At 40.0% G+C, this 16,262-nt stretch overlaps 1 protein-coding gene across 1 annotated transcript in view; it reads right to left on the reverse strand.

Moving 5' to 3' along the window:
- Positions 1-6,498: 6,498 nt before the first annotated feature.
- cntnap2b (contactin associated protein 2b) overlaps positions 6,499-16,262 on the reverse strand; it is a 49,540-nt gene continuing 39,776 nt past the window's right edge. Inside the window, exons 20-25 of the mRNA XM_046408924.1 lie at positions 15,989-16,222; positions 15,739-15,872; positions 14,928-15,021; positions 10,741-10,971; positions 10,559-10,633; positions 6,499-7,338 (exon numbers count right to left, since the gene is read on the reverse strand). Coding sequence (XP_046264880.1) covers positions 7,139-7,338; positions 10,559-10,633; positions 10,741-10,971; positions 14,928-15,021; positions 15,739-15,872; positions 15,989-16,222 — 968 coding nt within the window. The 3' untranslated portion in view covers positions 6,499-7,138. The remainder of the gene's footprint in view (positions 7,339-10,558; positions 10,634-10,740; positions 10,972-14,927; positions 15,022-15,738; positions 15,873-15,988; positions 16,223-16,262) is intronic.

A 16,262-nucleotide genomic window follows, 5' to 3' on the forward strand; every position in this document is an offset into this window, starting at 1 on the left:
CATAGTCCATCAAGAAGCTCTGTGTTTTCATAGTGCAACTCTCACTGTCCATACCAAGCTACAAAAAGTTTCCTCGAGTCATGTCGATTATAAGTCCAAAGTATAACATCACACGCTTCAAGTGAGTATGGATAAGGTGTTTTTTCTGAATAAGACTTGAATACTTAACTGCAGTACAGAATTACGGAGCACTCCAATGTATTTAGGGGTCCCTTTTAAGCCAGCAGCTTGTTCTTGAGGCTGTTCACTTTTGGGGAAAGCTTTGAACAATCCAACTTGAGGAAAAGTTTCTGAAAGGCTTCAGAAGTGTACCTGAGTTTCTTGGGATAGGCAAGATCCACTGCATACGTCAATCCCATGAGCATGGCACAAGCCCTTGGAAAGTTACCCAGACCAGTCAGGCCCTTTGTTTCTTCTATCACAATTCTGACGACCTCTCTACCCTCTGACGGATTAGTCTGGATGCTGTAGATTTTCATCCCTTGTACAGCAAGGTCCTGTGCAACACTGTCCTCATCTGCATCCTAAAATAACAAGAACATTGTGTATTTCAGACTATACAGCTATAGGAGAAGGTCCTAAATAAACAGAGATAAAAGAGAGAGAGAGAGAGATCACATCTGTATATTTTAATATATATTTACATCTATTAACATCTATGGTTATGTTGATGGCAGGATTGCTAGGTGCCTGAAATAACACAAATTAATATTACTCAAAGTCATTGTGCAGTTTTTAATACCAGGAGGTAAACACTGACCACTGGCATTGACCACCAGTCTTATGAAACACTTCCTGTCTTAACTGAGGTTTCCAGATGACCAACTAGAACTTCAGGAAGTCACCGGCCCTGGAAAAGGAAATATGATTATCATTGAACTTATGGTGAGCAGGGAAGTGAGTTTTGTCACTGCTACATTAGCTGCTACATTTTCTGATAACATACATTGCTGGTTGTACATTCAAATTTACAGTAGCGATATAATTTTAAAAATGTAATTTAATAAAGATTGCAAAAATTGGCTATTTCGCAAACTGTTGACATGTAAGCAGCTAGAAAATAGTCAGATGTTTACATTTATACAGAAGATACACTGATAAGAGGAGAGTACCACATGTAAAACACATATAGAGCAAAATTTAATCTGTGTTAAAATCTGTGTCAAAGAATACTGTTGATGGCTTCTGCTTTTGTGTTTCAGAAATGTATTATAAATGTTTGTCCAAAAATCTCATCCTTCAAAAACACAGAAGACAGTTTCATGTTTCAGATGATTTCCAATATGTTGGAAGAAGTCCTTCTCAGCAGAACAACTAGAATCACAAACTAAACACTTAAAAGCGGAGGTGATATTTGGCTGCAGATTGTCCTCAGCTGCATGACACCTGGACAAATGTGTGTGAAGCGCACTCTGCGTTTTGAATGTGTAGGGCAACTACCATAGAGACATGGCTGAGATTGCCCACGACTAAATGTTGCGTGCTGTAGTCTGTAATGTTTTAATAGGTTCCCTTTTGTAGAAGACAAAGACTTGCAGATCTTACACTGCCATCCCATAGGCATAAACCTAAACTAGTGAGAAAAAAAAGTCCTATTAACTTGTACACAGGATAACTGCATAAATAGTAAACTACTTCATTAGTAAAACTGAGGACCTTTGATTTTAGTGTTGGTTCTTTTTCAGTCATATACATTTAAATAGTTCTTGTCTGTCATTTATGAAAGTCCACAAAAAGATATGTCCAAATCAAGTCTCATTATAATTTAATTCTTCCTGTCTGCAGACAGACAGGCAGTCGGCGGGGCCGAACTGGGCTCTTTTTTGACTGTGGAAGTTTCCCAGCAGCCAGAGCCCAGGGGCAGCCGGTGGGAGGAGGCAGAGAGTGCGCAGCTGCCACACCGTACAGCCTTTTTCAAGGCACTTAACCCCCCCAATATGCTCCCCGGGCGCTTGATGCTGCCCACTGCTCTTGTGTGTGTTAATTTGCTGGGTGTTGCATGTGTGTTCAGCTAAGGATGGGTCAAATGCAGAAGACAAATTCAGTGTGTGTATGTAAAAATATATATACTGTCAATAAAGCTGATTCTTCTTATTCTTCTTCTTAATTGTATCTATGAAAAGCGTTTTCTATGTTTTATGCTACTTTCATTTCAACTTCAGGTTGGAACTTCAGGTTTTGACCATCACTGATAATCTAAAGTGTAGCAAATTTGCTTAACCAGCAAAAGTTGTTTTTTATAATTTTATAAGTTATAAGTTATGATGTTATCAACATGGTATCACAAAACTGTGAACAAACCTTTGCACAATATACTGTATGTGAAAGGTAATATAACAGTATACTTTGTATTGTATATAGTAACTGAAATACATACCCGTTGTTTAATTGTTGACAGAAACTTCATGCACCTAGAATGAAATGCATAGCTTTAAGTCATTTGGATAATTAATATTTTAAGCACAAACTCAGAAGGGGGTCTATATTAAAGTCAACTAAGCAAACAATAAAGGTTTACTCTTGCTTTTGTATTTGGATGGTAATCATAACAATTTCTGTTTATCAGTCTCTACAAAGGGATATACAAACAAACAGACGTGTATTCATGTCTCCCTGTGACAGACTGTCATGCAGTCATCACCTATTCATTAACACAGCATGATACGACAACCATTCGACAATCATTCGACAACCATGCACAGTGCCAAAACTGACTGATTTGGAGTGATGAAAACAGGTTATTTGCAGTGTGTCCTACATATATTTGACAAGGCTATGCTGTGGGAAGACACATACGTTCTCTCTTACTATTTTGCGCATAACATGTGGCATAATGTATACAGTGTTATGAATCCATAGGAGCAAACAGGCAGTAACAGTGGCAAAGCCAGGGTTAGTACAATAAAAGGGGGGTGCGGGGGACCCCACACCACCACTCAGAATTTTCACTGTGGTTTTGAGGGAGCTGTTAACCTTGTTAAACTTTTCTATGTATTAGTGGGTGAATTCCAAGCTTGATAGGAGCTGTTTCGTCGTGTAGGACTAGGACTAGGACTAGGAGATCCAGTTTATTGTTAATGGAAGACAGAATACTGAAGTCGATTTCTGTTCGGATAGCACTGGTGTCCATGGAGGACGTCTTTTCCCGTTTGTTTGGGCTATTATTGGTGTCTTTCTGGGTTGCATCCATTTGATTGAAGTGGTGATCGATGCACTCTTTCGAAGTTCGTGAGTGTTTCCAGTATGTACAGAAAACGTGTTATGGTAGTTGGCGGTCGGTTGAAAGGTGTAATGATGCGAGAAACACTCCATTTTTGTCTGCCGTATGATTAATTATGCTCTGATTTACTGACTGGGTCCTGTCATCTTGAATTTCCCCCCTCTCTGCGTAGCGTCTCACGATACTGCGATCCCACTCTTGTTAGTAATAAAAATAAAAATGATCACAGCATTACATCAGTTATCATAGTTTCAGCTAATATATTGTATGATAACACTGTATATGCTTACATGTATTGTAGCATGCAAGAGAAAAGTTTATATATTTCCTTCAACAATAACAGTACTATTTTAAATATTCGTATCATTCTGAAATTTGAGTTTTGAGAATATAGTCACCATTTCAACAATTACAGAGGTCCTATAAAATGTTTGCATGTTTGTAGAAGACATATTCAGCTGTTTCTGTATTTCATAAGAGTCAACCTATTGATCAGTTTACAGATGAAATGCTTCTATCACAGCTTTCTAGGAAAATTTATACACATGGAATTAGTTTAGGTGGTCATCCAATTAACTCACCAGAGTTCAGCTCAACTAATGTAATTATTGGGTGTTTTATGACTAATATAAATCACTTTATGTTTAATGTGGACATTAGGAACAATCACACTGTTTACATTTGAGTCAAGTTGAATCCATCAGTCAGTAACCTTTTAACCTCTGCTGATCACTCTGACTGGGTGAGAAGACCTCTGGAGTTCCCTTTAAATCTGAGATAAAGCTGAGGTAAGTCTCACTGGTCAATTATCTTTCTCCAGATTCACCTAATGCACGGAAGCCACATCTTGGTGGTAAGCCATGATCTTGCTGAATCAATTTCTAAACTATCTTGTTTGGTTACAATGTACCTTCTCTGTGAGGTATGTAATTGTGCAAATATATCATGTTATTCAGCTGAAATAAAGAAACATATTTCACCAACCCCTGTGCCCCCTGCCCAGACCCCAAGCTTTCTTCTTGATTATGCCAACCTCAAGAGTTTGCCACAAAAGTGATTGTAGGAGGCAAATGCTATGTTATGGGGAAGCATGGTGACTCTGTATTTGTTGTGGGTACCACAGGGGGCGCTGTGGTCATTCAGGCCATAAAAGGGTATATATGTAATGGGAAGTCTGGAGCCATCAGGTGTTGTGTGACCCCGGAAGGGCAAACGGTGTTTGACCGCTAGGTCACAGGTGTTGTATGTTGGAGGATGAATGGACACATTTTTTGTTGCACCGAGAATAAACCTCGTATGATGGAACAGTCAATGGAGACGTGTGGACTCATTCCTGATCTAGAAAATTTGGACAACTTGGACAACAACGTCAGACAGGTTGCTCCGGGGTCAACCCTCTCAGTAGCTTATAGTAGACTAAGCTCCAATGACAGTGATTGTGCTTTTGAGTTGAGACTCCTCGACTATGCAATAAGCAGCCTGTGGAGATCAAAGTAGCACAAACAGTTTCCTCTTTTAAACATGCATTTTACAAGATGAAGCAATTGAATTCATTCTACCATTCATTTTACTATGTTACTATTCTGGTTTATCTCATATTCCCTGTTATTTGCAAGCGTGTTTTGAAAAGTTGTACACATCCAAATAAAGTTTGTTATATAATATGCAGGCAAAAAAGCTACATTACTTGCAGTTGCAAGTTGACCAACCCACCACAGTGAAATATTGTATATGTCTCTAGACGAGAACATTACCAACATCATCTGACAACAAAAACTGTAACGCTTTAATACATTTTTGTAACTTTAGCAGGTGTTGATTTAGGTTCTTAAAAGAAGTTGTTGTCAGTGGTGGTGTTTTTTTTTTTAGGTCCCCTTCCTGCCTGCTGGCTTTTGCATCCATCTAATATCAACGAGTTTAAGATGTGAACTCACATTTTACTGGTCTTTCCAGGAGGACGCATCAAATTTTGCAAGACAATGAGAAAAGCACCAAAGATGACAAATCAGCTATAAAAAGATCAGTTAAGCTTTCATACATAAAACATGAAAAAAAAGCAATGTGGTTCTGCAGTTGCTTATGAAACAGAAACTTGTGTCATTCAGTGTCAAACAGCATGCCATTACACTGCAGTGCAGTAAAATTAATACAAATGCATTACAATCAAATGTCACGATGTGAGCCATAACATTATACGTGGTTAACATTCTTTTGAAGAAACATCATTCTGCTTTATAAAAATCAAAGTCATAGCTAGTCATAGCGGGTTTTTAAATGACAGATTTTAGAAGAAACTGAACTATGTCCCTCCAGCCCAACTGACAACAGTTAGTTTAGTTGTCTCTCATCAGAAAAAGGTTGGCCTCAGATCCCAAGGTCCAAGGCCAAACCAAACTTGATTCCAAATCCAATAAGCCTGACCAAAGCAATATTATTAACATTTCTGAATGTTTTTCCCTTGCCAAAATGCCATGTTAAATGGAAACAAGAAAAGATTGGATGGTGGGGAAGCTGGGGAAATTGTACTTCCTAATAGAGGAATATTACTTGCTGTCTGGTGCAGAGTTAGACAGAGGTCCAGAACATGTTAAGTACAACATAGTACAAAGACTTCATGCAGAGAGATACTGCTAGCCTTAAACAAATTCACCTTCCAACCATGGTTGTTTATTCTGTTGTCAGGCTTGTTCAGGTCTTGTGGATGTATAGTTGATGTATGGGTACATTTCAGTTGACTTTCTCTGAAAACAACAGGACAACCATGCTTTTTTTCCTTGTTATGTCAAGCCCATTCAGACTTCCTGTAACTTGCACTCTGCACATCTTTGTCATTGGTTTTGAATTCATCACAAAACTGACAGCAATGGCCCTGACTGATTACCGGCCTGCTTCCTGCAACTACTATCTGTGTTTGAAACAGTAGACATAATGATTGTAAGTGCGATTAATGTAAAAAGTAAACCACTTTGGAGTTGTTGGAAGGTGCATTGGTTCATGGAGCTACACCAGCATTTTCCCCCTGCTTCCAATCTGTGTGTTAAGCTAGGCTTAATTTATTCCCTCAACCTTGAACTCATTTGGCAGCAAAAACAGTAAACAGAATAAAAGTTGTTATCATTTAAAGTTTTAACAATCAATACTCAAAAGTGATTTAGAGACAGATGCAATAATAAATACAAGTGTGACATTTCCTTTTCCAGAGGTTCTGAGTCCAAATGATACGGATACAGTCATGGCTGCAATACACACAGACATACACACACACATTTTCAATCTTAAGGCTGAAATAAAACTTTACTTAAATAAATGTAAAATAAGGCAAAACATGAGATTAAATACAAAAAAAGTTATTAATGAGAAATGTAACAGATTATCATTAATGACCATTACCATTAATGCCATAATTTTTCTGAAATACCAACACACAGCACAAAGGCATAAAGATAACAGTATATAAAAATACAAGAATGAAAATGAATTTCAAACTTTAATTAAAAAATAGACAACTTAAATATGAATAAATAAATTACATATGTTTAATTGAAATTAAATTAAAATAACGATAATGATAATAATAATAAATAAATACCAAAATAAAACCTAATGAGCACGGTAACTCATACAAGGCCTGTAATGTCATGGCACAATCCCACATCATTTAAGTCTGTCATTCTGTTAAACTGTCCATTGCAAATAAAGCTAAAATAAACTTGCTTCACAACTCCACACAGGCTCTGTCAGACAGCATTGTGCCCTGTACTTGCCCATGCTGTAATGCCATGGTGTCCATTGTCCATAAAGTTTTGAATAAACAACTTACTACATCCTTGAGGATCCACGGGTGACCTCACTACTACTCCCAAAGCTTAGAAAACTACATACATCCTAACGTCATGTGTCCATATTGTTGGGAGAGGCTCAGATGAACCACTCCTTCTTGCTCTCATCAATAGTTTCGGTAAAGGCTGGGTCATTTACAATGATTGCTGCATCAGCACAGTCTGCTGACTCCGCTCCTTTGGCCTCATTGGTGTGGTAGGAGCCTTTATGACGGAACATATGGCGGATCGCAAACACCATGATACAGAGGACAGTGAAGATCACCATGGAGATGATGCCTGAAAACAAAACAAATGAGCACTTCATTTAAAACAACAGCCTGGAAAGCTGAAATGCGATGTCTGATTAGGCCTGTCACGAAAACAAATTTTGCTGGACGATAAATATTCACAGAAGTTATCGCGATAAGCAATAATATTGCCATTTGTGACACGCATGTTCTCCCAGGCAGCTCGTACTGGCTGTCAAATGTTTACAGCATTTTTCGAAATGCCGGCTTTTCGATGATGCAGGGCAGCATCTCTTTAGCGATTAGACGAACTACACTGTCTGTGAGTGCGCACCATGTTGCACTGCCCTGTCTGTATTTTGTTTTCGATTCAACGCTCCAGTGATTTCAGACTGTCGGGAAGACGGAGACGGTCCATCTGTTGTTGTTTTTGTCCCAGCTGTGAAAACTGCGGCAGATGATTGTATTTTAGGTGCAGATGCATGTTTGTTGTATTGCCGCGTTTAGTTGCTACTGTTTTACAACAAATGCGACATAGCGGCTCACACAGGTTAAGTGGTTCACCACGGTCATTCGATTTGAATCTAAAGTGCTCCCACACTGCAGCTGTCGCGTTCAGCTTTGAAACCAATTCCATCTCTGTTTTTTTCCAAATCTAAACTAGCGTTTTCTCTGGCTTGCTAGCTCCTCACGAGGCTCTCATGCTACAGTCTGTGGTACGAGACCATGTGGCACGTAACTGACACGAGAGTTCTCCTCACTATGCTAAGGCAACACGAGGGGTCAGTCGAGACCGATGCACCGGAGTGAAGTCTTTTGTCATCCAGTCTCTTTGGTAGAGAGAGACACACGAGGAAAACAAACAAACATACAAATGGAAATTATTGAGCTCATGTTAATTTATCATGCGATTGATTTATTGTTTATCGCGACAGGCCTATGTCTGATGTTCTTTAAGTTGCACTCACAAGACAAAGAACAATCTAAGAGTGGTAAAAGTCGATTTGGCATTTGGCCTTTGTACATCAGCACACTGAATTTGAAATGAAACACTCAAAATGTGAGTGAAATGAAGACTTTCAGCTTCAGTTCAAAGGGTTTGACAAAAGTGTGGCATCAACCATTTAAGAATTCCAGTCATTTTTATACACCCACCCAGATTTATGGAACAAATGACTGACAACCAGTTTCATGGCCAGGTATGGCCTGTTCCCTCATTAGTCCATGACAAATCAAGCAGATAAAGAAAAAAAAACAAAATAACAGTTTGGAACATTCTTAAAAAGAAGGAACTGACTGGCAAGCTCAACCACACCAAAAGACCTGGAAGACCATGAAAGACAACAATGTGGAGGTGAATGACTGCAAAATTCTGTCACTGGTGAAGGAAAACCCTTTCACAACGTCTAGCCAAGTCAAAAACACTCATGAGGAGGTAGGTGTGTCATTGTCAAAGTCTACAGTCAAGAGATGGCTTCATGAATGTAAACACAACAAGGTACAGACCACTGGTAATGCTCAACAGCCGAAAGGCCAGGTTACACTTTGCCAGAGAAAAGCCTGTCCAGTTAGGGAATAAGATTCTTTGGACTGATGAAACCAAGATTAACTTGTACCAGAACGACGGGAAGAGAAAAGTATGGAGAAGGGAAGGAAACCCACACGGAAAGGAAATACTGTATATTCCTGCCAGTGTGTGATAAAGAACACTTTAAAAAATATCCCCATATGGTTGACAAAACATTCTAGACCTTGAAAACACTATGCACAACATAACAGATTTTAAAGTACAATTACTACAGTTTTGGAGCTTTCAACTACATCTCATATCCGTAACAGGAAGTGGAATACAATTAAATAATCAAACAACCTAATGTCTGCATCTTATTCAGTCCCTTGGAAATGGAGACAGTCTTCCAGCTTATCAGACTGGATGGATAGATGTACATGATGCAACAGCAGCAACTTGAGCTTTCGAACAATACCCAGCACTTGTGTGTGTGTTCAAGTGCTTGAGAGAGAGAGAGAAAAAGAATTTACCTCAACTTTCATCATAGTTACAGGCTGCATACAGCTCTGCGTTCATCTGCACACCCATTACTCCTGTTTGAATTCATGAACCCGCGACTGCACAGATAAGGCACGCATATCAGATGAAAGAGCAGAAACAGAGCCTTACGATGAGACCAAACACATATTTCTGCCTTGAAGGCAGAGTGTTATAAAGACACATCAAAGCACTTTTTTTTGCTTTTCATTGCAATGATTCAAAAATTGTCAAAAAGAAGAGAGCAGGTCACCAGTGCAGATGCAGGCTACTTAAATGCACACACACAAAAGCAGGAGCCTCAGTTCATGTTCAGGTCACAGCCGCAGAGCACAAAGTTCAGAGTAAGAGCAGAGAGAAGGAAACACGGACACAGCTGCAATGGACTTACCTCGCTAATCTTCTATGCTGTAAAATGTGTAAGATGTGTAAAAAAAAGAAGGCATTTATTTCTGTCTGGCACGAACCACGTTTTCATCAATTGTTACGTCACAGAATATAAAATTGGCAGTAATTTCGTAATGGTTAATGCCACACTTGTCAAACCCCTTGAATTAAAGCTGAAAGTCTTCACTTCGTTCACATCTTGAGCGTCTCATATAATTTTGCTAGGTCCTCCTCGCATCTTTAGTTTTCCAAATCAAGCTGCAATAACACTGATGATGTCACTATGATATCATAAGGGATGATAAACGTCTTTCAGACGCATAAAAGACTTTACAACTTTTATACAACTTTTTCACAAGCTCAACGGTGCTCCTCACGATTAGTAAGCTGATTTCATGTGTCAAATCAGCCGAATGCCCCTTCCATTTTCAGAATGAGAGCCAAACATATTATTATTTTTTTCTCCATTGCAAATGATAATGCTTTATCAGCAGCTCAATGAAAGATTGATTGCAGAGTGTAGTGCGGAGCAAAAGAAGAGGTCCTAATGAGTCCAAACTTATTTACTCCATCTTAAACAGGCCCAATCAGACAAAATCTGACATGCAGTAGACCTGAACCTCCAACAGGAGTAAGGAAACAAATACTGGCCGCAGCATGAAGCTAATATACAGACATTAGCTTGTGTGCTCCGTTCTGACTGTGAAGATCAAAAAGTCTGTCTATGTTGATGGTTATGTTTGGGCTGTCTTGTCTTTATAGGCTTCAGTAGTGTTAAGGATCACTTCCACCTGCAGCTCTAACATTTGGTAGTTGAACTTTAAATGAGATTTACCTCCAATTATGGCAGAGTTGCGATCCACTCCTCCATCACTGACCTTGTCCTCACCGAAGGGGAAAACAGCTCCACCTGTGGAGAAAGGAAACATTCAGTATATGAATTTCTGCATAAGTTGGAATTTGAATCTGGCATACTGCAATGTTCCTTTGAACTGTATTATCGGTCTGTGTCTCTACCAGCCTCTAGGTGCCAGAGGTCACTAGCCGCGGTCATTGGGGAGATGGTAAGGGGTGAGGCTCCACAGTTGGATGGTACCAGAATCCCATGGGTGCTGACGGGAGCTGCAAGGCCCGAACGCAGTGCAGCTTTTAAGGGCGCCACGCTGTTAAACTGAACTCTTGAAAGACACCCCACAAAGCCCGGTGTATTGTAGCGCTCAATTAGGATGGGGTCAATCTGTCCCGTTTCTATAAGAAAGAAACATATATACACATATAACACATATTGTAACATAACACAAGTGATGAAGGGAGCAGAGTTAATAATTAAGGGATAATGCCAGACAAGGTGCCATGAATTACTAGATGACTTGGAGGTCTGTGTCACTGCTATAAACCGATGCACATGTTTTCTTCACGCCCACTGTCCATGTTGTTTACTCCTGCTCATCTGTGCACCCGTGGGCGTGTTTGTAAAATCAGTTGTGATCAGGCCCATTGCTGGCACACTGCTATCTCAAAGCAGCAAAAAGCAACTGCACTAATGATCAACCAAAAGTTTGGCAAAGTAATTTTCCCTTCTATTTAAGGGCACATTATTCAGATGATGCACACACTATGCAAGTACACTCTGCTCTTTACACACAACGTGATCAACTCTGATTAATGATTTTCAGAAACCCACACCAGCATGGACATTTTACTCCACCTCTACCTCCCCATGTAGGCAATACTGCCTTTTAAACTACACTATACAGACAAAAGTAAGGCATTGATGTTGGATGAAAAGGCCTAACTTGCAATCTCCATTCCAGTTCATCCCAAAGATGTTGGATGGGGTTGAGGTCAGGGCTCTGTGAGGGCAAGTCAAGTTCTTCCACACCAAACCCATCCAACCTACATATCATGACATATCATGTCACGTCATGCCGGAATAGAAAGTGGAATTCCCCCAACTGTTGCCACAAAGTTAGAAGCATAGCATTGTTCAAAATCAGCGCATCAGTAGCAATTTTCTTTCTTGGCTGACTCCGATTTCCAATTTTTTTTTTCAAGTGTGACCTGCCCGTACCATGTTTTGCGTATTCCAATTTTCTTTCTAAGACCTATAATTGACAGCATATAAGAACAAAAATCACCCTTTCCTTAATTTTACTTTCATAATAAAAGAAATTATTAAACCTTACAATTTCCTCTCAAAATAAAGTGCTCTGCAAATGGAAAGAGCTATAAATAACAATTAACTGAGAATTTTACTTTACCAAACAAAAGCAGGTGCAACAGATGCTGGCTTGTGTCTGGTGCCGAGCTCTGGCTAGCTTTAGCTGCTTTTCATTTGTTAGCCTCTTCAATAGACATGTTCAGCTGCGTGATGGTGTTTAAAATGTCTGATTAGGTTTTTTCTGAATATTTTCGTGGTAGCCCATCACAGTTTACTCTGGCCATGCATGTATTACGAATTGCGAGCTTTGCGTCTTCTTCACTCACGGTGAAGAACTTCCACACTAAAGACATGTTAGCGTGTGGCAGTGAAATTATTGGTTGCGCTATATGACACGTGATGGGTGTGGAAAACGGATCTGCTTGGAATTGGAGATACGGGAGACTCACTGGTCGGTCTCCAGAACGGGCAAACATTCTGAAAACCAGCTGATTCTGGTAGCGGTTGATCAGTGCATCTCTATCCAAAATGTCTTGGTAAGCTGAAGGATTAAAATTTCCCTTCACTGGAAGTAAGGAGTCTCGCCCAACCCCTGAAAAACAGCCCCATAAAGAGGTGTGTCTGAATACTTTTGTCTGTACAGAGTATGTCGTGCAGCACAACCTTTCCATATGATAGAGGCTGTGATTTTAAATATTTCCATGCACAGTTATGTCACTGCAGCAAATATCATGGGACAGTTAAGCAGAAAAGTTTATAATTAGTTATATAAGTAGCTACAAACCTGACAAGACAGAGAAAACTGTCCAGTAGAATCAGAATTGCATACAAGAGGACACACTCTGCTCCTCAGTTAAATAGGAATGTACAGTACATCTGTAAAGTATTCACACTGCGTTGCTTTTTGCACATTTTGTTATGTTACAGTCTCATTCCAAAACGGATTAAATTCATTTTGTCCCTTAAAATTCTACACAAAATACCACATAATGACAAAGTGAAACAAGCATAGCCATTTTCAAATCTCTCCAGAGATGCTCAGTAGGATTCAAGTCTGGGCTCTGGCTGGGCCACTCGAGGACATTCACAGAGTTGTCCATGAAGCCACTCCTTTGTGATGCTGGCTGTATGCCAACAGGACAACAACCCTAAGGTTGTTGTCCTGTTGGAAGTTAACCTTCACCCCAGTCTGAAGTCGTCATCTTTCCCTTGACCCTTACTAGTTTCCCAGTTCCTGCTGCTGCGAAACATCCCCACAGCATGAGGCTACCACCACCATGCTTCACAGTAGGAATGGTATTGGCCAGGTGATGAGCAGCATCTGGTTTCCACCAGACATGACGCTTGTCATTCATACCAAAGAGTTCAATCTTTGTTGCTTTCAGACCAGAGAATTTTGTTTCTCGTGGTCTGAGAGTCATTCAGGTGCCTTTTGACAAACTCCAGGCAGGCTTTCATATGCATTTTATTGAGCAGTGGCTTCCATCTGACCACTCTACCATACAGGCCTGATTGGTGGAGTGCTGCAGAAATGGTTGTCCTTCTTGAAGGTTCTCCCCTCTCCACAGATCAACGCTGGAGCTCTGTCAGAGTGACCACTGGGTTCTTGGTCACCTCCCTAACAAAAGCCCTTCTACCCCGATCACTCAGTTTAGTTGGGCGGCCAGCTCTAGGAAGAGCCCTGGTAGTTCCAAACTTCTTCCACTTACAAATTATGGAGGCCACTGAGCTCTTTGGGACCTTTAATGCAGCAGAAATCTTTCTGTGCCCTTCCCCAGATCTGTGCCTCGACACAATCCTGTCTCGGAGGTCTACAGACAATTCCTTTGACTTCATGGCTTGGTTTGTGCTCTGACATGCACTGTCAACTGTGTGGGGGCTTACAGACCGGTGTGTGCCTTTCCAAATCATGCCCAATCAACTGAATTTACCGGTGGACCAGTGGAGTCAACTCAAGTTGTAGAAACCTCTGAAGGATGATGAATGGAAACAAGATGCACCTAAGCTCAATTTTGTGTCATGGCAAAGGGTGTGAGTACTTATGTACATTACATTTTTTGTTTTTCATTTTAAATAATTTGCAATAAATTCAAGCAAATTTGCTTCACTTTGTCATTATGAGGTATTTTGTGTAGAATTTTGAGGGAAAAATTAATTTAATCAATTTTGGAATGAGGCGGTAACATAAAAAAATGTGTATAAAGCCAAGCCGTGTGAATACCTTCCGGATGCACTGTATTTGCTCACATGTAGTCTAATGGAGTTGCTGATGGAATAGAGGATTTGGAGACAGCCAAGGACCACATACCTGTCCCTCAGTGAAGATGAGCGCAATAGCAATGCACCAGGTACAGGCATGTCTGGCTTTTAAAGGAATAAGAGATGGCGCACCTGTATTTTGGCTGCCAGCTGAAGTGAGCTACTGAACGAATTCCAAAGGTTTTATAAGTATGAATCATTTACACACCAGAATTTGTAAATATAGGGCCCTGGTCTAAAAACACCAGAATTCCCCTTTAAGACACTGACCATGTACCTTTAATGTCTCTAGTTGCAGGCCCTTCATCTCCTGTCTGTTCTCTACTGTCTGTTTAGTTTGTCTAATTGTCTCTCGTTTTGTTCAGTTGGAATTCAATCCCTCCGATTATTTTGATGTTGTCTTCATCTTGCAGCCATTCTAAAATCCTGTATGACAATAAAATAAAGATCCAGCTGAGCAGTATTAATTTTCCAGAGGAAGTAAGTAAATGTTATATTCTGGATGGCCGTTTTACTTCTTGCCAAATTACAGATGTTCTGAAATATACAAGACAAGTGAGCAAATAACATGTTCACCACTGGATTTCCAGCTCTGAAAATCAGTGGATAACTGGCACAGTAACAATTAATGAACAGGAGGAGAAAAATCACATCTACTGTCTGGACACATAATACTGAATAATGTGCCCTTAAAATCACTGAACATCAACTTCCATCATGTAGAGAAATAAACACTGTCTATGGAGGACACACACACACACACCATCCTCATCTAAACACTTACCAAAGACCTTTCCGAGAAAGATACTTTTGACCAAGTTGAACTCTGTGTCAGAAGCGTCAGGTAGGGTGTATGTGGACACTGGGTAGTGGTCCAGCTGGAGAATAAAAAAAAACTGTTAATCTGCTGTTTACCAGCTGTTACCAGCTTTTGAGATCACCGTCTCTGGTTTCGCCTCCACTCCAACAGCAAGTGAAAAGACTAGTTTGTGCTGCTCACTGCATGCAAAGATTATAACAACGTAAAAACAATGCATCTTTACAGAATCATTATCCATATTCATCAGGACAAATGAGAGAACATACACATCAGTATTCAGTAAAAAAAAAAAAAAAGTAGTCTCAATGAAAACTGAGCTCCCATTTTACGCATGCCTTCTTCGTATATCCTGAAAATGATGACCAAACACAGAATTTAAGAGTAATTAGTCTGCAAAATGTAATCATCAAGAAATAATTTGGGAAAACATTTTGGGAAATATGCTTATTTCGTTCATTTCAAATCTGAGATAAGAATCATCCCACAACACCTAAAGAGTAACTTATGGTTGATTACTATATTTTGGACCCTAATGTGAGCCAAACTGTCCCTCCCTGCTTAGGCTCTTTTTGTCCTGTTGCAGATCTGTAACTGAGTCAAAGACATGAATAAATCAGAATCAGAATTCCTTTATTTATCCCTGAGGGAAAAGAGCAAGTAAGTCTATTTCAAAAAATACATTAATGTAAACCAAAATCCTTTTTTCACTTATTAGCAGCATTCAGTATTTTGCACAACATTGTCAGGTATTACTGTAGTGGCAAGAAACACTAACCTGTAATCGAATCTCCCTTAAGTTCCTAGTTATGTTGACAGAGTGCGGCTGTCCGTTGGCCATGTTACGTTGGTCTAAATCTATGGTGTATGGTTCCGTTATCCCACCAAGACTGTAGCGGATCTGCAGAGAGCCTGGACATATGTATAGAGACTTTAACATAGGGTCATATAGTAATAATTATTTAAAAAACATATTGTTTTTAATATAAATTTACAAAAATGGTCAGCTAGAAAGATGACAGGCCCACCGTTGTGCCTGAGCACCACAGCCAGGTAGTCCTCAGTCCTGGAGCTGATGTAGACCAGAATGCTAGGAGCAACGGAGGTGCTGAAGCTGAACACCAGCTCCTCTTGAGTCAGGTTGGCTTCACTAGGAACACCAAAACCTGATAGGCTATTCACCGCCCCCAGTGCAGAAGTTCCCACCTCCTGTGGGAAGTCATAGCGCACCACGGTTCCCGTCTCAAAGTAGCCACCTACATCTAACACACGCACATGCAGGGACAGCAGCAGAAGAAGTAA

The sequence above is a fragment of the Scatophagus argus genome, chromosome 13 (assembly GCF_020382885.2).
Source record: "Scatophagus argus isolate fScaArg1 chromosome 13, fScaArg1.pri, whole genome shotgun sequence".
NCBI lineage: Eukaryota > Metazoa > Chordata > Actinopteri > Scatophagidae > Scatophagus > Scatophagus argus.